At 35.7% G+C, this 23,200-nt stretch overlaps 1 protein-coding gene across 20 annotated transcripts; it reads left to right on the top strand.

Annotated features, from left to right (window-relative positions):
* The first annotated feature begins 51 nt into the window (after positions 1–51).
* On the top strand, positions 52–23,010 carry LOC121424860 (ADP-ribosylation factor-like protein 3). 20 transcript variants are annotated; one of them, XR_005971452.1, is made up of 7 exons: positions 52–168; positions 8,784–8,991; positions 11,481–11,587; positions 16,022–16,207; positions 18,767–19,813; positions 19,853–19,891; positions 20,109–23,010. XR_005971452.1 is itself a non-coding variant. In XM_041620698.1 (6 exons), exons 1-5 carry the CDS (start codon positions 166–168, stop codon positions 18,803–18,805), a joined length of 543 nt encoding a protein of 180 aa, XP_041476632.1. In that variant the 5' UTR covers positions 52–165; the 3' UTR covers positions 18,806–18,825; positions 20,571–23,010. The 20 variants fall into 20 exon arrangements, 2 of the variants coding, with proteins under 2 accessions (XP_041476632.1, XP_041476631.1); XR_005971436.1 differs by having other exon boundaries at positions 18,767–18,946; positions 18,990–23,010; XR_005971438.1 differs by having other exon boundaries at positions 18,767–19,167; positions 19,597–23,010.
* The last annotated feature ends 190 nt before the right edge of the window (positions 23,011–23,200 follow it).

Genomic DNA, 23,200 nt, shown 5'->3' with positions numbered 1-23,200 from the left:
CCGATACAGCGGAGGAAGGAAACAGAAGAAGAAGAAGGTACCGGTAGCGCGCCCGTACTGGTACGGTCACGGCGCCTCTGATCTAAAGACTAAACTAAGCCAAGTGGACTGGAACAAGGTCAAGGACAAGCCTAAGGTTCATCCAATAGGAGGTCACTATGGAAAATGGTAATTAATTAGCGCATTTTGTTTGCGATCATTTACAAATTAGCAAGTACCGGTACGGTGCCGGCATGATGATGAAATAAAACAGATACCGGTACCGTCCTTAGGCGGCACCGGCCGTAGCTAGTTGGATCCATTTAAATTTAATGTTCACTCACCGTATGCGTACAACATGCACTGATCAGTGATGTAGGAATAGGATGGGGGATGCTATTCGTTTGGTCGTAGTGTGAGTGGGATGGGCCTATGGGGGGGGGGGGTCGGGTGTCCAGACATGTAACAAATAAAACGAAGCCTTCTATTTAGTATTTGTCTTTGGATTAAACCAAAACTGTGCATTGATTAGTGTTAATTATCATCAATATTTGTCCACTATAAATATGTCTAACATTTTGTGCTAAAACATTTAAGAGATTTGAATTTTGAGTTGTGAACTTTTCAATAGGCAAAATAGGCCCTAGGCCTAATTGAAATTGGCTGTTATTAGTGTTAAGACTTTAGAGTTTACTGTTTAGTGTTTAAAATCGACTGTCCGGATACACAACCTGTCCGGACACCCAACAGCAACTGGGTATCTACCACTCATTCAATGAACAAGGTTATGATATAACCTTGTTCTCAGTTATATCTCCATGTGTGACAAAATAAAGGTGGCAATGTTTGGCTTATTTTCTCTTTTTCTTTGGGACAAATGCTTGATTTTTTTACACTGACAGTTTCTTAGACCTGTTAATTCATACCACTGGGCAAGTCCAAGAAAAGGTCACCCTAGAAGGCAAAATTTCATCTTTAATTTAAGAAGTTATCTTTGGTGGAGTAAGAAAGCCTAAATGTTGAATTTTAAAATTTCATTAAGAAAAATGTGATAATATGCATATTTATGCTAATTTGGGGCACCTAATTTGCATAATTGGTAAAATGGGCGTTACGTATGGGACAATTATAAAAACTCATAGAAAATAAAAACAAAACTTGTGAGATTTAGTCATAGGTGGGACATGGACCCCCTAACATCTTAATACTTATGAGGGAAAAAAAGTGGTGTCATCTAATTAATTATGCAAATTAGGTCTTGTCCAAGGATGGAATGTCCCATACGTAACGTTTTGAGGATGTTTTTTTAAGTTATTTCTCATAATACAATACTTGTATTGTTGCATCTCTGGAAGTTCTAATTTATAAAGTATGAAAATGTTATACCACAAAAAGTTTCAAAAATAGAGTTTACTTTTTAATTAAAAGTTAATTAAAAAAATTGTTACGTATGGGACAACATGTTACGTATGGGACATTTACACACAATGTCAATGGGGAGGTTTGTGTACAAAGTGAATGGAGAAAAACAAATTTCAAGAGTGCTCTAAATAGTGATTATTTACCTTTTCTTTAGTTTTTAAAGACTGATTTGTTATAAATACTGATTAATGAAAACAACTGAAGCGAAAAAATTGTGAAAATGGAAAAATATGAAAAAAATAAAAAACAATAGAAATACATGAGAAATTCATGAAACCATGAAAAACAAGAAAAAAAAATGTTGAAATGGCTAATTTTCTTTTCAGTCATATCAAATATGTCTCAATAGAACATTTTAAAAGACAGAAACTCTTTGGTTATTTCCATATTTTAAATTATATCAATTTTTTTAATTTTGGGGAAAATTGTGTACGTTCTCTATGGGGACAAAATGTCCCATACGTAACTGTCCCATACGTAACATGTCATTAATTTGTTTAATTAGAGTCTGTAATTAGAGGGATTTGACTTATGACATGAAACTTGCCTTAGATATACTAGAGTATTGTGACTTCTATCACACTAAGTTACAAGTTGTCAAATGAAATACTTTCAGAGAATTCTCAACTTGAAAAAAATGTTTTTAAAATTGTCTTTTTTCTGCGTCCCATACGTAACGGCCCATCTTTTCTCTCTAAAAGGTCAAGGTCAAGGTCATATGTCACCATTTTTTCCATGATTATTCTTCTCCTAGATGTCTACCATCATGAGGGTATTCAATCTAATAAAAGTCAATTAACACTATTTTTCAGGTCATTGAAGCCTCTGAAATGTCCCATACGTAACGTGCGCGAATTCTTGGACTTGCCCCACTTGGCTCTTATTTAAATTTGATTCTTTATATCATTTTTTCTTAATTAAAAATTAGACGTCACAATTAGTAACGGCTTAGAACAGTTAGTAAATAGCCCAACAAGGGAAAACAATATATTAGATCTCTTCTTTTCAAATAACATTGCTGTCGTCCAAGACGTAAATGTCATTGCAGGGCTTAGCGATCATGATATAGTAGAATCAAGTATCAATGTTAAACAAGAAGGAATTGTAAACCTAAACGAGAAATTTTCCAAAGGCAGAAAGCAGATGAGGAAAGAATTAAAGAAAGAATAAACAAGTTTTGTAAGAGGTACAAGGAAAGTTTTATGAACTGCTCAACGCAGGATAAATGGGATAAGTTAGAAAAAGAACTGAAATCCATAATGAAGGACCATGTACCAGTAAAGTTGGCTTCAAATAGACGAAATTTACCATGGTTCACAAGAACACACAGGAGAATGTGTAGAAAAAAACAAAGGTTGTATAATAAAGCAAAGAGATCGGGGGGCGTTTCATCAATATTTTCGTCCGACAAGTTGTCAGACCTGACAACTTTCCTGGATTCTGATTGGTTGAGAAGCACTGTTACTATAGTAACTGTCGGATAAAACAGGACTTGTCGGATAAAACGTCTGACAAGTCCTTTCATGAAACGCTCCCCTGGTCTGCCCAAAGATTGGGATATTTTCAAAAGGTTTTGCAATGTAATTAGAAAAGAATTAAATAAATCTAAATCAGAGTATATAACAGACAATTTACTGATGTCATTAAAAGAAAATCCAAAGGTTTTTTGGTCTATATTTGCAAAATTAAAGAAAGAAAGTACTGGTATTGATGACTTCCTAGTCAATAATAAGATAATTAGTGCTGATAAAGAGAAAGCTGTGCTTCTTAGCAAGGTATTTGTAAGCAACTTCACAAAAGAAGATGTAACAAATGTACCACTAATCTCTACTTAATGGTATCTACCACTTGTTCACTGCAACCATCCTGCCTGTGGGGAATCTACAGGTAGGACTACGATATACCAATACTGTACAGAGCACACACTTCAAAAAAATCATTAAAATATCACTTTTGTGACCAATGACCAAGTTCCATACGTTGCAATTTATTGTTCCTTACTTGACTTACTTTGGAATAATTTTTGTATTCACCTGAGTGCTCAAAAACTTGAATTTATTTTGGGGCATATTTTTGTGTATGCCCTCAATTGTGAAAAGTAATAATATGGCAAGAAAATTTTCATTTTTCAATCTCTGTTTTTAATCAAGAAAAAATAATTTAATGAATCAAATTTACTTAAGAGCCAAGTTATGAGGAATAACTGACAGTGTAAAAAATCAAGCATTTGTCCCAAAGAAAAAGAGAACATTGCCAATCTAACAATCTCTAGCAATCTGATGTGGGTTCAGAAGTGAACCCCTTTTATATTGGTCTGGTCTAGACTCTTTATGATCAAACAGGTGTTGGTCAACCTTGGACGCTTGACCAAAACAATGTGTACGTCATAACTTTACTCTGAATTGGGGGAGTTGACCTTTTAGGTAGAACATGAAATGTAGTGAATAAGAAACTCATAAAATGTGTGTGCGTCAAAAGTTTAGCTGGAAGAATGAGTAATACTTTCTAATGAAAGTTGGAGCTGGTATACTTCCTGTAGAAGTATTGATTAAGTATTGATTATGTATAGATATAATATTGAATATGTGAGATATGTCTTATCATCACATAACATTAATATTTTGCCACACATGATCATGAAATGTAACTGAGAACAAGGTTATATCATAACCTTGTTCATTGAATGAGTGTGATGTACCTCGAGCGAAGTTCATGCAGGCTTACCTCGGGCAAAGTTCGTGCAGGCTCCATTCCACTTCACAACCGCCACACCGCTCCACCTACCTAGTCTTGAGGACTCCATGTTTTTTTTTTATATTTTGACATGTATTCCATGATGAAGAATTAAGAAATATATGTCAAAATATTTAAAAAAAGATCATGATATCATGGCATGGAGTCCGACTACCACCTACCCGGGTAGGTGGCAGAGATGTCAAGTTAAAAAAAATGTTATGCGTGAGATTTTCATGACTCGCCGTCTCTGCGTGCATGCGGCCAGTACATACACTTGTACGTTTCGAAAAAGGCGCGCGTGCGAGATATGGGCTTCATCATGATATTGATCCATACTACAAAACCATGCGATGCGCGCAAATGATATTAGTTGTGCTCTGACTGCATTCTCGATTTGTCTCACATGCCGAGGTAGATGCGACAGCGTGCGAAGGTGGTCGGCCAGTGTGTATAATCTAGCGAATAATGCTACTTTTTTTTCTGTTGGGTCACGATGCTTGAGAAAAATGGGTGCCATTCGTGAGATCTTTAGATGGACCAAGGATGCGTGAGTCTCACGCATAATGCGTGAGACTTGGTAGCTCTGAGGAGGAGCGTAGTGTAGCGGTAGTGAAGTGGAGTGGAGCCTGCATGAACTTCGCTCGAGGTAGCACTGATGCAGATGCAGCCACATAAAACATGACATTGAACGGTAAATCGGCGCGACAGCAGCAGCCATGCAATGCCATGGGCATCGCGATCGAGCTGCTTACATAGATAAAGCGGCCATTCCATGCTTTTGGGAACTGGTCACCAAATCAAGTTTGTACTTCCTTTCACCACGATATGTAAAGAAACTTTGTTTCGGCGATTTTGAAAAGAATTGATGCGAGAGTCTTAGTTGAGGATGCGAAACTCCTCACACAACTGGTTACCTCTTTCCTCATGCAATATTTACCGGGCTCAAGTTTGCATTTGCCATGGGTGGACGAGTTTTCAGATGACATCGATGATTTCGCTGAATTATAATTTTTGTAATTATATCCATCTACCCTGCATTTCCCTGCTCTTCAAGGTCACTCTGCCACTTTCAAAATGTTGACAAAAAAATTATTACAAAATCGATTCACTAAATAAATCACAAGCGATATATATGGGGCTGAATCACTTTAATAAACTCTATATCTACTCGTGAAATTTATTTCATCCGAATCATCACTAACAAAATAAATAGCACTAGATTAAACTAGTTTACTCTACTCGCTAAAATGGGAACCAGCGTGTACAACTCTATGGGGAGTTTTCCATAGAGTTGTACGCACTGGTTCCCATTTCAATGAGTAGAGTAAACTAGTTTGATCTACTCTTCAAAATGAAACCATCGAAGAAAATTCTCCTGAATTATACAGTGCTTATCAAAAAAAAAGTTTACACTTAGAAAAAAAATCCTGTAAAATTAAATATTTGTAATATCCTGACGATTTTTCCACATTTTAGCATTGGTACAGATCCATTTAAGCAAATGACGATATAAATGCCGAAAAACATTTCCGCTTGAGTGAGCACCACTTACTTTTGAAAAGTTAGTGAAAAATGATTTGCGCAGAACTATGAAATAGTTATGTGAATAAAAGTAGATCTTAAAGGTATTGTTTAACTTTGTGAGCAGCCGATTTGAAAAATTCTCAAACCAAGATGAAACATGTGTACAAGTACATGAATTAGAACTAATAAACCCTGAAAACAACCATTATTGAGAATGAAAAGCTAAAACTACAAGGCAAACCCCGATTTTGTAAATAGGCGTCTTATAGACACCTAAATAGTACACATAAGTCTATGGGATGAAATTAAGATGGTGTTTCCGGTCACTCTATATTTCAATTTTTGAAGCACTAAATAATCATTTTCAAACGCAATTTTTTCTGGGCTTCATTTTTGGAACATATCACAGACACCTTCTAGCTCAGATTTTTTAAAAAGTCAAACCAATGTTAACCAATCACTTTAATCATGAAGAACACGTCGCATTTAGCTAGTAAAAATGATTTGAAGATATCTTTTACCTTTTTAAACTTTTTCCTTGCCCAAAACACTTCGAAAAGTGCATTGCTTCCCCGGGGGGCCACTTCAATTCACGAGTGGATACCATGCGCGACCACGGGGTCTCGAAAAGCACCCTAAACACGTAATTTCCATATTATGAAAATGCACCCCTTAACAAGTATTGGCGTGTGAAACCCTACCCTTAACAAGTATTGCAAACAAAACGATACTCTTGACAAATATTCCCTGAAATGAACCCCTAAACAAGTACAGGAATGTTTTATTGTTACGGGTCCTTCGGTCGTCGGCTTTATTACCTAAGTGCGACCCCACCTTCTACACCTCGCGCGAATCAGACTCTAAACACGAAGTGTTGGGGCAAAAAGGACATCCTTTATAACATTTTAATTTGGTTTTATCATCCCCGCAAATTCGACCCTAAACACGTAATTTTCCTTGCGAAATAGATACCCTTTTTTCATTATTTTTGTGTTTTTGACACCCTTATCACGTTACGTACGTAACGTGCCCTATCGTGAAAAGGACATCCTTTTTACGTGTTTTTTTGGTCGCGCATGGTATCCACTCGTCAATGTAAGTGGCCCCCCCCCCCCCCCCGGGATTGCGCCCCACCCCATCCCCCCACACACTGAGGCCATCGTGAAGATATTTGCTTTACACTGAGCTGTGATTTAAATGGAATGGTTTAGGATTGATTTTCATTTTGTTAATCATTGTCAAGCTTGGGAAATGTGTGGAGAAACAAGTATTAAATGAAAAATGAAATGTAAACCCACTTTAAGTGATAATAACTTAGTGAAAAATGCTGGAGATGTCTGATGTAAACTTTTGTTCAGATTCAGTTATGTCCTCAGATCCAGCTGGCACAAAAAGGGTAAAGGTTGTGCTTACTACGTGTTGAAATTTCAATTTGGGCGGCAAAATTGTTACAAAATGCTTGAATGTATCCGTTTTATTTCAATTGGCTAAAAGTGCTAGGGAAATTGATGAGAAACGCTTCGCAGGGTAAGTTTGATTTTGCCCTTTCCCCTTGACCCAGCATGAAAACAAGCATTTCTGCGCAAACAGATTTCTGCCAGCTTTACAAAATTGGAGAGTGCTCACTCAAGTGTAACATTCTGTCAAAACTTTTACTTTCATTGGATAGATGAGACCCAACCCAAGATTATATGTGAAAAAATTACCCACATGTTGTATATTTTTTAATTCCCAGGGCTTTTTCCAAGTGTAAACTTTTTTTTGATACGCACTGAACATGCTGGTTCCCATTTTCACGAGTAGATAAAGACAGTTTATTAGTCAGATTTATTTCATCAGAAAAATCATCACTAACAAAATAAATATCACTAGCAATCTGTCTTTATCTACTCACTGAAAAGGGAACCAGTGTGTACAACTCTATGGAGAATTTTCCATGCTGGTTCCCATTTTGGCGAGTAGATTAAAGGTATTGTTTAACTTTGTGAGCAGCCGATTTAAAAGATTCTCAAACCAAGATTAAACATGTGTACAAGTGTATGTATTAGAACTAATAAACCCTGAAAACAACCATTATTGAGAATGAAAAGCTAAAATTACAAGGCAAACCCTGATTTTGTAAATAGGCGTCTTATAGACACCGAAATAGTACACATAAGTGTATGGGATGAAATTAAGATGGTGTTTCCGGTCACTTTGTATTTCAATTTTTGAAGCACTAAATAATTAATTATTTTCAAACGCAATTTTTTCTGGGCTTCATTTTTGTAACATATCACAGACACAGGTGACTAGTATAACCTTCTAGCTCAGATTTTTTTAAAGTCAAACCAATGTTAACCAATCACTTTAAACTAGTTTACTCTACTTGCTAAAATGGGAACCAGCATGTACAACTCTATGGGCAGTTTTCCATTGAGTCTTACGCGCTGGTTCCCATTTCAGCGAGTAGAGTGTGTGTGTATTTGAGTTTTGTCAGACGTGTATCAATCAGATATGATTATTTACGTCTGGGACCGACCTTTAACGTCACCATCCGAAAGACGTGACCAGGGCTCGAACCTCTGCATCAATTTGTAACTTCCCACAGCTTGGATTACAGGCGCACGCCACAATGACCAGTTGTGCCCCCCAACGCCCACAACGCTCAGAGTAAACTAGTTTAAAAATAAATTAGAGTAGAGTCAAATCAAAAAGAGTAAACTGGTGTAAAAAAAATGAAAGTTTCTTACCAGACCGATCTTGTGTAGATCCCTCGATCCAAATGTACACAACACAAATACAATAGGCTCGACCCTTGAACTGCTTACATATGACATACATCTGATTAGCGATGCCGTTTTGAAGAACAATCTCTACATAAAAATAATTATTTCACAAATACTAAAATTTAATACATGATTATTAATAATTAGTAGTATTACTAATTATAATCACATATTAAATTCCTAAGTGACTACATGTAGGTGTTTTTACTGGTGATGTGGTACTGTAGGCCTGTGAGCTTGAATTTTTCAGGAATTCTGTCTTGTTTTGCAAGGTTTTGCAAGATTTATGTTATAAAGAATCGTTAACAAAGCTGGTGTATAAATTGATGTATACATTTTCTTCTATCCGTGTAGGGCCTGTTATCGTTCTTCAGACGATTGAGGAAAGTATCTCGTAAGCAGAGTTTTCGGGTTCTCCTTCTTGGTCTTGATAATGCTGGCAAGACAACCATCGCCAAGAGCCTTTGCCATGAAGAGATCACAGATGTCAATGCTACTCTGGGTTTCAACATTAAAAAAATGAATGCAGAAGGGGTAGAACTTAAACTTTGGGATGTTGGAGGTTAGTAGATTTATGTACAGTAGATGAACTACGGTACAGAGCAATAATAAGGTTGTCTCGTTTATTTTCAGTGGTTTTCATTAAAAAATGTTAGCAAGAGACTATATTCTAAACCTTTCAATTCGTGATTTGAAATTTGAAAAAAGTTCTTGAGGGAAGTTGAGGCACTGCGACATACCCTAAAAAACAAGAATGAAATAAATGAATAAATTAGCTGACAGTCGTTCAGTTAGGCTATACCCATTTCATTGAATATAAACTCAATAAATACTGTTTAAGCTGTTATTTTCGCATATAAAATTTTTCATTCGCAGGGGGTCCCAACATTTTCGCAGGTTGTTGAATTCGCTATCAGAAGATGTACAAAACATTATCACAGCATTTCAGAAGCAATAATAGTGCAAAACATGTCCAAAAATATGCTCCTCAAAACCTCCATGCTGACATGTCTTTCGTACAAAAATTTGTCCCTGAAAAAAACAGTAAAAAAGTGTGATAAACAGACGGCAGGTCCCAAGAAAGTGGCTTCTTTCATCCAAGTGATATTCATGACTTGAGATGTTTTGCATATTTAATGAGCTTGATGCGGACCAAAACACCTCTTTTTCATTCAGTCATTGCTGCTCTAATTGTGCATCGAATTTCATGAATGTGGTATCATTATAAAGAAGAAGAATAATTCTTTCAGGTCATGTGTTTGAATTCAATCAAAGATTTTGTAATATAGGTTAAAACTTTGATCTAAAATATGCTACAAAATAATTATTTTCACCTGACAAAAGCTGCTATTTTCACACTTTATTTTTGTTTAAGCCCAAACGATCTTTAGATCATGATAAGCTGAATATGTATGCTTTTAAATGATATAGGTTTCAAAATAAGAAGGGCCAAGATCACACTTTTCATTTGCCAAGTACATAAAGCAGCTTGAAAACAAGAATACTGCACTCTGATTGGTCAAAGAGACCACACACTTGCAAATTCCAATGGTTCCAAGGCCTGGGTTTATGATAAGGTCAAACTTCCCATGTGGTAATCTCCTCAAATACCTGTTGTTCATTGAACCTTATCTAGCCAATCAGAACTCTGGATTTCATGCAAGTACAAATTTTCAGAAATCTTGTCTTGTACCTTGGTGGGAAAAGTGTGATCTTGACCCGATTAAAAGGTGCCGCATATTAAGAGTGGCATTGTGAGAAAGTACAGAAGTTCAGCTTTATGGTGATATAGATATCATTGAGGCTAAAAATAAAAAGTTCTGCACAATTTGCGAAAGAAAACAGAGGAAGAAAATTCATTTTGAGGCACATTTTCAGGCCAGAAATTTACTTATTTAACAAAATATTGTATACAAAATAAATGACCAATATGAAAGAGTAACATTTACTCTATCTGATGGTGCAATAATATTTCATTTAACTTGAGGTTAAAACAGGTAAATTCTCAGAGAAAGAAAATCTCACAAATCGCGAGATTTTGCAAGGAGGAGGATTCAGCCAGGAGATGATTTGGATGAATCTGGCCTTTTTGCTCATTAGCATAGGGACCTGCGGTCTGACTGTAAAAGTGGCTTGAATTTCACTTTTTTTTGTTCCTTTAGATCTGGAAATTCATCATGTCTCAGCTTGATCTGTAAGAGTAATCTTTGGAAGTTGTGTTTTGTTAATTTCATTTTTTAAATGTTGCTTTCAGTGCAGAAATGTTGAATTTTGTGAACAAAATGTTACACCTTCAAAACCTATGGTCATGTAAGTTATGAATATTAATGAGTATGCAAATAGCTATACGTTTGAAGAGAGTCAACCAGTTGACAATAAAATCACTTTTTTATGGAAAATACATGGTAATATTGCACTGAGTGAATAAATGTTGATGATAAGCATATGTCAGAAAATAATTTAGGCTCTGATTTTGTTTGACAAATAAAAAAAGGTGAAATTCTAGCTAACTTCTTGAATTACTAACCATACTTTTTCAACCTTATTTTTGGTACATATATAGGTTATATATACATGTTGAACTCTCAGGATGTTTGCAATAGCAAAGCTTTGCTGTTTGGGACATTGGCACCAATTTTTTCCTCATATTTGCCGTTTTCATCCTCTTACTGAACTTGCAACATTGCCTGTCCAAGAAAAACAACCTGAATAGTATTTTTGTCGGACTGTGCACCCCCTCCCCCCCCCCCCCCCCAGCCTTAAATTGCAATATTATTGAGGGAAAAGAATAAAGGTCAGAACATATATCCAACATCAAAGAGAGGGGTATGAGGTCAATCAGTAGGGTAGCCACAGTCTAAAAGTATGACCTTCTGTGGAAATTGGACATATAGTGAATGCTAGTTATTATGTGATATAAAAGTAAAGTTCCTAATAGAGCTATAAAATGTGTTTTAGATTTCATTCATAAACTACATGTATTAGCAAAGGTGTTAAATTAGAACTGCTATTAATATTTCTCTGTTTTTGTGTTTATTTTATCCCCTTTAGGACAAAGACGGTTGCGTCAATACTGGGAGAATTACTTTGATGATACAGATCTCTTGATATATGTAATTGATAGTTCTGATACTAAAAGATTGGAAGAAACAGGAGAGGTATGTTGTAGTGATCTCTTTATTGTCTCACCTGCATAGCAGAATGAGACTATAAGCGCCGCTTTTCCAAAGACGACATTTATTTTGGTTTAGCAATCAAGATACCTGCTGAGAGTCTAGGAATTAAGATTGTTGTAAACTAGAACTGCGACAACCCAAAGTAAATAACGATCATTAGTTCAGTCAAATTCGTGCTGTACGAACTTTTATCACATTAGTCCGACGGCCTCTCATGATGGAAGGATTATATTATGCAAGTCAATTGGCCTTTTGCAAATTTCGGATTTTTTCAATTTCCCCATGATTTGGCAATGTAAGTGTAACCCAGTTACACTTCATAATTCCAAAGATTCGTAATTCCGAAACACATAAATTGCCTGTACCTCGATGTTCGTTAATCCGATAGCATAAAAGGGTTCGTTTATCAGAAAATTTGTGGTGTTATTCCGAAGGTTCGATAATGCGAAATAAGGTTCAATGTTTCGAAGATTTATTAATCCGAAAGCGAAATAGGTTCGTTGCTCCGAAGATTCGATAATCCGAAAACGAAATGAGGTTCGTAATTCCGAAGGTTCGTTATTCCGAAACCGAAAAGATAAACAAATCTTATTTCGTTTGAGGACTAACGAACCTTCGGAATTACGAACCTCATTTCGTTTTCAGACTAACGAACCTTTGGAATATCCAAAGCTTCGGAATTGCGAATGTATGCTCTATAACCCAAGGTTAAGTTTTTGAAATTTCATGATAACTGTCAAAAATGTATGGACCTAGTTCATAAAACTTGGTTATAAGGGTAATCAAGTATTACTGAACATCCTGCCTGAGATTCAAGTCACATGATTAAGGTCAAAGATCATTTAGGATCAATGAACTTTGACCAATTTGGGGGTATTTGTTGTATTACCAGATCATAACTTTGAACGTTTATGGATCTGATTCATATATTAAACTTGGACATAAGAGTAATCAGGTATCACTGAACAGCTTGTGCAAGTTTCAGGTCACATGACCTAAGTAAAAGCTCATTCTAGATCAATGAAGTTTGACTATGTTTTGGGTATTTGTTGAATTACCATCATAATTCTAAAAGTTTATTGTTTTAGTTCATAAAGATTAGACATAAGAGTAATCAAGTATCACTGAACATCCTGTGCAAGTTCCAGGTCACATGACCAAGGTCATTTTAGGTCAATGAATTTTGACCATGTGGGGGATTTGTTGAATAACCATAACTTTTTTAAGTTTATGGATCTAGTTCATAAAACTTGGACATAAGAGTAATCAATTATCACTGAACATCCTGTGTGAGTTTCAGGTCACATGACCAAGGTCGAAGGTCATTTAAGGTCGAGGTAATTGTTGAATTGCCATCATAAATTTGAAAGTTTATAGATAGCTAGTGAAATGTGTACATAGGGGTAATCCAGTATCATTGATTATCTTGCCCAAGTCGTTGGTCACTTGATTAAGGTCAAATGTCATTTAGGGTCAAGGAAGATACATAGTAGTATATTATATCAATAGTGTTCTTTTTGTGAATAATTATGTCAATGTCATTTTCCAAGACAGCACTGCTGCTATATTGAATCAGATAATGCAGGCGAGACTGCCAAAGGCACTCCAATTGTTATTTCTGCTAACAGTTTTTTTTTCATGAAACTTCGCACCTGGCTTCAGAGTGGCATTATGCAAAAGGCGTGCACACCAAAATGATAATTCGAAATGGCACAGAGAGGGGCCAAAGCCTTGAACTTCTTTTTTCGAATATTGTTTTCTCACTGAAGCATTATACATTGGGATTTTCATGACAAATCAAAACAAGTGAACTTTGCAAGAAGGTTTGTGACAGATATATCCATTGTTAGCAATTGCAATAAAAAAGGGCTTTTCACATTCCACATCTTCATTCAAGTGGGAATGTTTAATCAAACGCCTTTGAATCATTATTGTATCCCCCGAACAGAGTTCGGAGGATACTATGGATTTGGCCTCGTCGCGCCGAGTCCGCTGCCACAGAGATTTCCTTGTGAGCGCTCTATCAGCGGCATTTCTTCTCCGATCATCTTCAAATTTAGCCTGAAGGTTGAGTATGGTATAGCGAAACCGCCTATTGGTTTTGGTGTGGGCATAGGACACATGGTAAGTCAAAGGTCATTTTAAGGTCAACGTTGAATTTTACATGCAAGACTCTCTTTCTCCACAAACATAAGTCGCTTTTCAACCACACTTGGATGGTAGATGGGCTAGGGAGACCTGCATGCTAGGGTCATTGTCGCCATGATAATTGTATTGTATTTGTCAAATTTCTGTGTGAGCTCTATCACAATGACGGATGACATGGTGGGTTTGGGGATACATGTGCTCGGCTGCGTGACCCGCCGAGCATCTCTAGTTTTTGGTTTTCATGAAATGTTCATTGAACCGTGAAATGAATATTGTTGGAGATACTCTTCCCCAAAATAACTGTCATCATATTCAATCATTTCAATAGAAATGAGCAAAAATTGAATAGTAGCAAATTTTGACTTGGGTTTATTCAGCTGTGAAATTTAGCAAAAAATAGTTGAATCTTTCAAAAAGTAGGGGAAGACAGGGTAAGTTGAGCATATAGGGGTAATTTGAGCGACCACCCCTAGGTCAATAATAAATGAGTCCGAAATTTTGGTGGTGTCATGTATTGATGACCCATTGTATAACCCCTAACCCCACCACACTGTTTTCAACATTGAAACAAAAGGTACTTTTTTTAGAGGGAAAAATACAAATATTAGCCAAAAAGTAAAAAAGGGTGTGAAATACATTTAAGTGCTTTTTATCCACACATGTCTTTAAATATATAATAAAGACATAAGAGCAACATTGTTAGTCCAGGTATGGATCCTCATTCTTGTCAGTCTTTTACATGATGGATGCATAAGGAATGTGTGGATGTAAAAATATCACATAAAATTCGGACTGGGGTGTTAGTGTAGTTGAGCCATGGTAATTCTTAATATGGTATTAATGTATATATTAAAAAGAAACCTTTTAAAGCAATCAATGTGCAGGCAGAAAGGAGCAAATTCAGACGATTTTTAGAGAATGAGCAAGTGAAAGAATTTTAATGAAAAAATTACATGCTGGTTCTTCCCTCATACATGTATACATATACATTTTGTACATAGTTTTTGTGGCTCAACTTACCCCAGAAGGTGGGTCAACTTAAAACCCCACAGATGGGGCAAGTTGAGCCATTTGACATCGTTTTTTTCTTCAAAGATGACAATGACTTTCAAGGTGAGGGTAGAAAGTATAGGTGAAAAATATTTACCAGGGTGGTGTTTCATAAAGCTGTTTGTAAAGTTACGCGCAATTTTACGCACGACTGGAATATGTTCTTAGGTCATAACTCATTTACACAGGGATATCACATAGCACAAGAAAGGTTGACCAGTTGTGCGCAAAGTCATTCATATCTTACGAACAGCTTCATGAAACTTTCACCAGGAATTAAATTTTGAGGCAAGGTACTTATTTCTGCAAGATTATTTTTTAATATCAATTCTAACATGCAAAAAGAAAAGAGTGTCACAACTAACCCTGCCTTCCTCTACTTTTTACAACACTTCTGACAATTTTTCATGATGAGAATGTAGAATATGTTCCAAAAAATGGAATAAAAGTCAGAATATTTGGCTTGTGACTTAAATGACAATTTTGCTTTCTGACAGTGCTCACTGGAGCATGACATAAAGTAGGTCAGTATACTCAGTAACATTGAACTCAGAGGGTACCTACACGGTCATGTAAAAATATATATTAAAAACTCCCAGTGGTTTGTAAATTATGGATGGTTGTTTAAGGGGGGACTTACTTTTTTGCTGTGTACATTTGTTTAAAATTTGGTCAGCATTTTTTTCTAGAAAAACAAAAATGTTAGAATGTCAAAATCGTTTTAACTATTTGCACATTGTCATTACCCCATATGTTTTTACACAACTTTAAATGTAATTCAAATGTAAATGTAAATCTATACTTAACAAACGCTGTTGGGCGTCCCTTCCCAGTGTTTCATTGTGCACTCCACTAAGTGTCGAGTTTTCCCCTTGTAGAGTCTCCGTCATGCAGTGATAATTGAACTACATGACAAGTATAATACATTTGAGTGAAGAATGTTGTTATGAGTGGAGTATTGTGGCCTGCAGTAGACTTATTTATTTTAGTTTTCTTTTACCAGGGTAGCCCCTTCAGTTTGATATGTAAACTGATTTAGAAGAGGGCTCTGTGATGATATGATACATTAAAAACATACTTTTAGATAAATCAATAGTCAAGGACTTTTGTATGCAGACTGAGGCATGCAGTTGCCTATAGATGATTAAAGTGTGCAATTACAATGTACTACTTGCCACGTACACTTATCTGGATTTGTTATCATTGTTCATCCCTCAGGAGCTAGCCCACCTTCTGGAAGAAGAGAAGCTAAATGGAGTTCCGTTGTTGGTGTTTGCAAATAAGCAGGATCTAGTTGGAGCAGCTCCTGCTGTAGAGATTACAGAAGGTCTAAACCTTCATACTATCAGAGATAGAGTTTGGCAGATGCAAGCTTGTTCAGCCATCACTAACGAGGGTATTGAGGTAAAGAGACTCATTCTTAGATTACAGAAGGGCTCAATATTCATACAATCAGAGACAGAGTTAGACAGATGCTGCCCTGATCTCACATGCTGCAAGTTTTTCATGAAATTCAAACACTCATGACCCCCCCCCCCCCTCCCGATTTTGGCATTAAAAAATGATATTCATAAAACTTTTCTTTAATAACTTCATAAACAATGCTTCGTGTGAATTATTTTTGTTTCTCAATATTTTAGAATCCATTTTATTATTGAAGCACAGAAACACATGTATGTCCAAAATCAACTTTTATTATGTATTTTATTGTTATTTTATTGTATATTATCCTTTTGTTTTTAACATTTATATATATGATTGTTTTTGTTACATTTTTGTTTGAGAACTTCAATGGTAAACAAAGCCAAAATTCTTAAAAATTACTGGTTTGCAGCCCAAATTGAAAATAACATCTCTTTCATATTGGTTTGTACACAATGGAAAATTCTCCCTTTTCGGGTTGACCTTTGGTCACAAAAGGTCACATGACTTCCTAATGCCAACGGATGGTCTGATTTTTGCAGACTTGGTATCAAATATGCGCAGGGCCTCAAAGAAAAAAAATTATAGCAAGGTGCTGTGCTTTGGCATGCATGGTGAAATTTGTCATGGAGGCCTCGGTCCCCCCCCCCCCACGTACAGTTAGGGTTAAGATAGTGGCCTTATCTTTTTTCCCTGTGCCCCCTCCCCCTACCTTTCAACTTCACTGCCCTGCTGAAATGTATATATTATACATTCTAAATTCATTCCAATAAACCAGAATTCAGAAGTGATAAACAAGAAGAGCAGGCCAAGTCTGTTTCCTTGTTATAGAAGTGTAAAAGTGAATGAATGTATAGGTAGTGAATGTACATTGACTGTATATACTTTTAATATTAACCTTTTTGGAATACAATAGTCATAGGTCTCTTTGTTTTTCTTTCATCAGATACATGTACATTGGTTTCTTTCTTGTAGCTTTATATTTTAAACTATATATTTCTTTTTTTAAAATACCATATTTTCCTGTTAATAAACTACATTCTTTCCCCTCCTTATAAATCTTGAAAAGTCAGATGCGGTTTATTCAAAGAAACATTAAGTTGTAATCAAATCTGACTAAATTTCTTCATTGTTGAAAGCTCGGCAACAACCAAGAAACCTATAGAATATTTCATATAACTATTTGTTGGTAACTAATACCAAAGAGTATATTTTGCGGAGTTTTGATTAAATATCTTCATTGGGTTAAGGATTTTTTATATATATTATCGGCAAAATTACTATTGATTTAATAATGATTTTTCTAATAAAACTTGTTTTTTTCATCACAATATGCATGTTATCATAATCGATCATGATCGTAATTGTAATCAGTTATAAAAAAAAAAGCAAGAAAAAAATTCTCTTTTCTTAATTGATTTCCTCCTTTTTCTCACAATTTTGGGGTTGGTTTTCTTTTCCACTTTTTATACTGTAACTTTATTCAATACTTACATTTCATGGTATTTTTTCTTTATTCTTCAAAGAAATAATGTACATGTATATTCTTTGAAAAATAAAGTTAAAGAATAAATTACCCTTACATGTATCTTCTGATATTTCAATGATAACTCAAGAGGAATTGGTTAACCTAAAATGTTATTAACTTTGGTCTGCTAATATTTTCTATTTTAACCTCTTGATTTTGGGATGTGGTTTATTCACTGCCACAGTTTATTTTCCGGAAAGTACAGTATTTCATTCATTCCATTAACCAGAATTCACAAATGACAAACAAGAAGAGCAGGCCATGTCTTTTTCCTTAACATCACCTCAGAAAACTACAAAATAATGCTGCCTGTATAGTCACCATATCCCCTAAGACAAATCACATACATGTAACCCCTATACTCTCTGCATGGTTACCGGTTGTATATTGCATAGTCTTTAAATTGCTCTTATTGTTTTTTTTTCATTAATTAAACAAAATTGCAGCTAATTACAATTGGGACTCAATAACTCCTTACAATCCCTCTCGTAGCTTAAGGTCTGCTAGTTTATCGTTACTTTTATTTCTGTACCACAATCTCAAAAATTCGCTGAAACTGGTTATTGACACTTAAGCTTTAAGTAATTTTGATTCTTCCCCCTTTTTATTTATTTTCTCACATTTCTTCTTCTACTTCTTTTTTTTTCTTTCTTTCTTTTTTTTCTTTCTTTCTTTTCTTTCTTTCTTTCTTTACTGCACCATGAACATCTTGTATGATGGATACTGGCGCATTACAAATGTCCATATTATTTACTATTATTTTGAATAGAAGTGTAAAAGTGAATAAATTAGATAGTGATTGTACATTGACTGTATATGTACTCTTGATATACCTTTGCAGAATGCTCACAAACTTATCCTGCAGTCAATTAGTCATAAGTTCGTTTTTTTCTTTCATCAGATATATTCAATGCAGTTTCTTTCTTGTAGTTTTACATTTTCATCTAGACATAATTTATAAGTATTTCATCTACATTTCCCCTTTGTTTTTCTGCATTGTGATTTATTTACAGGATGGAATACAATGGCTAGTGAAGGAGGTTAAGAAGTGATTTGAGGATGAGCCATTAAGGTACTCTGTGATGACACCCCATTTTACCATCCAAACCATCTGTATTTTTCAAGACACCCCTTGCTACCATTCAAAACTGTATTCTGTGCTAGCACCCCATGTTACCATCCAAACCATGTAGGTATTCTGTGATGACACCCCATGTTACCATCCAAACCATCTAGGTATTCTGTGATAACACCCAATGTTACCATCCAAACCATCTAGGTATTCTGTGATAACACCCCATGTTACCATTCAAACCATGTAATGTAGGTTTTCTTTGATGACACCCCATGTTACCATCCAAACCATGTAGGTATTCTGCGATGACACCCCATGTTACCATTCAAAACCATCTAGGTATTCTGTGATAACACCCCATGTTACCATCTAAACCATGTAATGTAGGTTTTCTTTGATGACACCCCATGTTACCATCCAAACCATGTAGGTATTCTGCGATGACACCCCATGTTACCATTCAAACCCTCTAGGTATTCTGTGATGACATCCCATGTTACCATCCAAACCATCTAGGTATTCTGCGATGACACCCCATGTTACCATTCAAACCCTCTAGGTATTCTGTGATGACACCCCATTTTACCATCCAAACCATCTGTATTTTTCAAGACACCCCTTGCTACCATTCAAAACTGTATTCTGTGCTAGCACCCCATGTTACCATCCAAACCATGTAATGTAGGTTTTCTTTGATGACACCCCATGTTACCATTCAAAACCATCTAGGTATTCTGTGATAACACCCCATGCATCCAAACCATCTAGGTATTCTTTGATGACACCCCATGTTACCATTCAAAACCATCTAGGTATTCTTTGATGACACCCCATGTTACCATCCAAACCATCTAGGTATTCTTTGATGACACCCCATGTTACCATCCAAACCATCTAGGTATTCTTTGATGACACCCCATGTTACCATCCAAACCATCTAGGTATTCTTTGTTGACACCCCATGTTACCATTCAAAACCATCTAGGTATTCTGTGATAACACCCCATGCATCCAAACCATCTAGGTATTCTTTGATGACACCCCATGCATCCAAACCATCTAGGTATTCTGTGATGACACCCCATGTTACCATTCAAAACCATCTAGGTATTCTTTGATGACACCCCATGTTACCATCCAAACCATCTAGGTATTCTTTGATGACACCCCATGTTACCATCCAAACCATCTAGGTATTCTTTGTTGATACCCCATGTTACCATTCAAAACCATCTAGGTATTCTTTGATGACACCCCATGTTACCATCCAAACCATCTAGGTATTCTTTGATGACACCCCATGCATCCAAACCATCTAGGTATTCTTTGATGACACCCCATGCATCCAAACCATCTAGGTATTCTTTGATGACACCCCATGTTACCATTCAAAACCATCTAGGTATTCTTTGATGACACCCCATGTTACCATCCAAACCATCTAGGTATTCTTTGTTGACACCCCATGTTACCATCCAAACCATCTAGGTATTTTTAATGACACCCATGTTACCATCCAAAACCATCTAGGTATTAATAATAATTAGACCATTTATATAGCGCAGTCACTATATAAATATACTCTACTGCGCTGTAGTGTGACAGAGCTCCCAACAATGCTACTGCTCAAACAAATTAAACAATTATGCATATAATACAATTAACCAAGAACCTTTGAAAAAAGATGGGTCTTCAATAAATGTTTGAAGATGTTAACAGATGGTGCTTTTTCGTATTTCCAGGGGTAATTTGTTCCAAAGCTTTGGAGCAGCACAACTGAAAGCACGATCCCCAAGAGTTATTTTTGTTCTCAAGTGAGGTAGCTTTAGAAGCAGCTTATCCTGTGTATTCTGTGATGACACCCCATGTTACCATCACAAAACCTTCAAGGTATTTTTCGATGACATCCCATGTTACCACTTAAAACCAAGTATTTTTCAGTGTTTCTGATTCTCTAATTTATAACAATGCATTTGGAAGATCAGATTCGCATGACTTTTTTTATTATTGTGTGCTTAAATAATGAAGTGCTTTGTGCTTAGAATATTTACAGCCGTCCAATGAATTGCTTTAATGTGAACAATTTTTGGGAAACATTAAGCAGCTGAAATATTTTATATTATTGTATTATACATGTACATTGTTGTATATAGTCAAGAGTGTTTTTGTGTAATGTTAATATTTTTCTTCACTGATTTAAAGAGAGAATTTTGAAAATAGCAAATGTATTTATTCATCATCTAGATGTAACAAATATCATAAAACACACAAAAAAATGTTCATAAAACAGTGTTTCAAGACAACCCTGTGCAGTTACATGTAGTATACAGTGTATGGTTATGAACAGTAGAATGCAGATTTAAAAAAATAACATGCTCTGTGAGAGAAATGAAAATGGGAATCAAATCTGTTAAAGCTGGTAATAAAATTAGTGAATTGCAGAACACAGTATTGCAGGAATTCACTTGCTTCATTTGTTTTTGCTTTTAATATTAGCAAGTCATTCACGTAGCTTTCAGTGTGAAAAACATTTGTGAAGTCTTCATAAGATTTGAATATGGGTCCAATTAAAAAGGTCCTATTTTGTAACAATTTTCACTAGCATTATAATTGCAGTCTACCAGTCTAGGAACCTTGTAATTGTATTTTATTACATCAGGTTTTTGTGTATCATTTGAGTAGGTTTATCTTGTCATTATCCCTTCCCTTTCTCACCCTCAATCATGAAACCATCTACAATGAGAAGGCTTGCTACTATTCCACTGGCAGTACACTCTGTGGCTGACCTTAAAGCCAGGCTCACACCTCTTTAAGCTGCATATTGCTGTGTTAGCTTACTCAGCCTAACGCAGTATACTACACTGCAAAAATATTAGGTTATAATCACACTTTTGCCTATGTGCTTGTCAGAGCCTGTACAAAGTTGCATACAGTAAAGGGAGGAGCTACATGTATTTCAAGGTAAATCAAGCATTAATGCCTGTGCAAGCCACATGCTCCTGCTCATTCTTGTTCTTTCTTGGTTACGTCCAGTTGCGGATATTTGTAAAGTTTTCAAACTACCAAGCACAACGCAAGGCTTCTGAGTTAGTCTGCGTATTTACCTTGTATTATCTTGTTTCATTGCATTGTGTTGCATTTGACTGCGTCTGTCTACGTTATGGCACTCTGTGAATAAACCCAAGCCCAAAATGCAAAGGTCTGAACCAGGAGTGCTGTATGTTGATTGCAGAATTTTTTGAAGGCTGTAGAAGAATGATCTACTTTTATTAGGCTTACTACAAAGTCAGTAGCACTGCATCATTTAATATAAATTATGCTATGAATGTGCTAAACTTGTGTCTTTCACAGTATCTTGCCTATATTTCACATTATTTGTCCATTATCAAATGTGAAGATTAGCAATTATATTATGCTTGCTGAATTCTTGCAGGAAAGACAAGGCTCAGAGTTCTTTGAGGGTGCCTGACTGTCTTACTTATCATTATATTGAAAAAAATGAACATTACATTGACAAGCAATATTGTAGATGTGCAAAATATTTCCTTGCATAAAAAATTTAGGTGCTTCAGGTTAAAAAAAAACATTCCAGGTTATACAAGAACCAATGCCTTATTAAAAAAATCCTGTAGTCTATATACAATTTGGTATAAGTGGGGAGCTATTATTACTGTTAATAGTTTTAAGTTCATGTTGTACTTATGTACTGTGTGTGTGATGGTGTGGACATATTGATAGTAGAGAGGTTTTTTTTTCTTTATTAATGAAAAGAATTATAAATCAAATATTTCAATGGCATAATTACTGGTTGAAACGGAAGTTGAAAGTTACAAGCTTTAATTTTTGCCTATTTAAAATCCAGTATAACATCCAGTTATATTAACCAGTATAAAATCCAGTAAACAGTAAGTGGAGCGTTGTGGCCCAGTGGATAAGTCTCCGTACTTTGAAACTGGGTTGTGGGTCCAAATCCCAACCATGGCATAGTTTCCTTCAGCAAGTAATTCATCCACATTGTGCTCCACTCAACCCAGGTGAGGTGAATGGGTACCTGGCAGGAATTTATTCCTTGAAATGCATTTGCGCTATAATCAGTAATTACAGCTGCCAAGCTACAGCTGGGGTAATAATATCCAAGTCCTTTGGAAGCGCATAGAGACATTTTTCATAATGTGATGTGCGCTACAGTGCTTATAAAAAAAAACGGGACAGTTGTAAAAAGTCTCTGAAAAAATTTGTTTCAAATTATTATATCTATATTTTGATGTTAATAGATGCTCTAAGATCTTATCTTTGAAATGCCATTTAAAAAATAAATTTTGTTCATGCTAGAGCGAACACGGGACGTTTTTGTCGGGGGTTCAAAAAGAGG

Source organism: Lytechinus variegatus, chromosome 12 (genome assembly GCF_018143015.1).
Source record: "Lytechinus variegatus isolate NC3 chromosome 12, Lvar_3.0, whole genome shotgun sequence".
Lineage (NCBI taxonomy): Eukaryota > Metazoa > Echinodermata > Echinoidea > Temnopleuroida > Toxopneustidae > Lytechinus > Lytechinus variegatus.
This window is presented reverse-complemented; position numbering and strand designations above follow the sequence as displayed.

What these genes read in the sequence shown, in the direction of transcription:
- LOC121424860 (XM_041620698.1), top strand. An exon ending in TAAACTTTGGGATGTTGGAG is followed by an intron (nt 8,992 to 11,480) that starts GTTAGTAGATTT and finishes TATCCCCTTTAG; the next exon opens with GACAAAGACGGTTGCGTCAA. An exon ending in TCACTAACGAGGGTATTGAG is followed by an intron (nt 16,208 to 18,766) that starts GTAAAGAGACTC and finishes ATTTATTTACAG; the next exon opens with GATGGAATACAATGGCTAGT.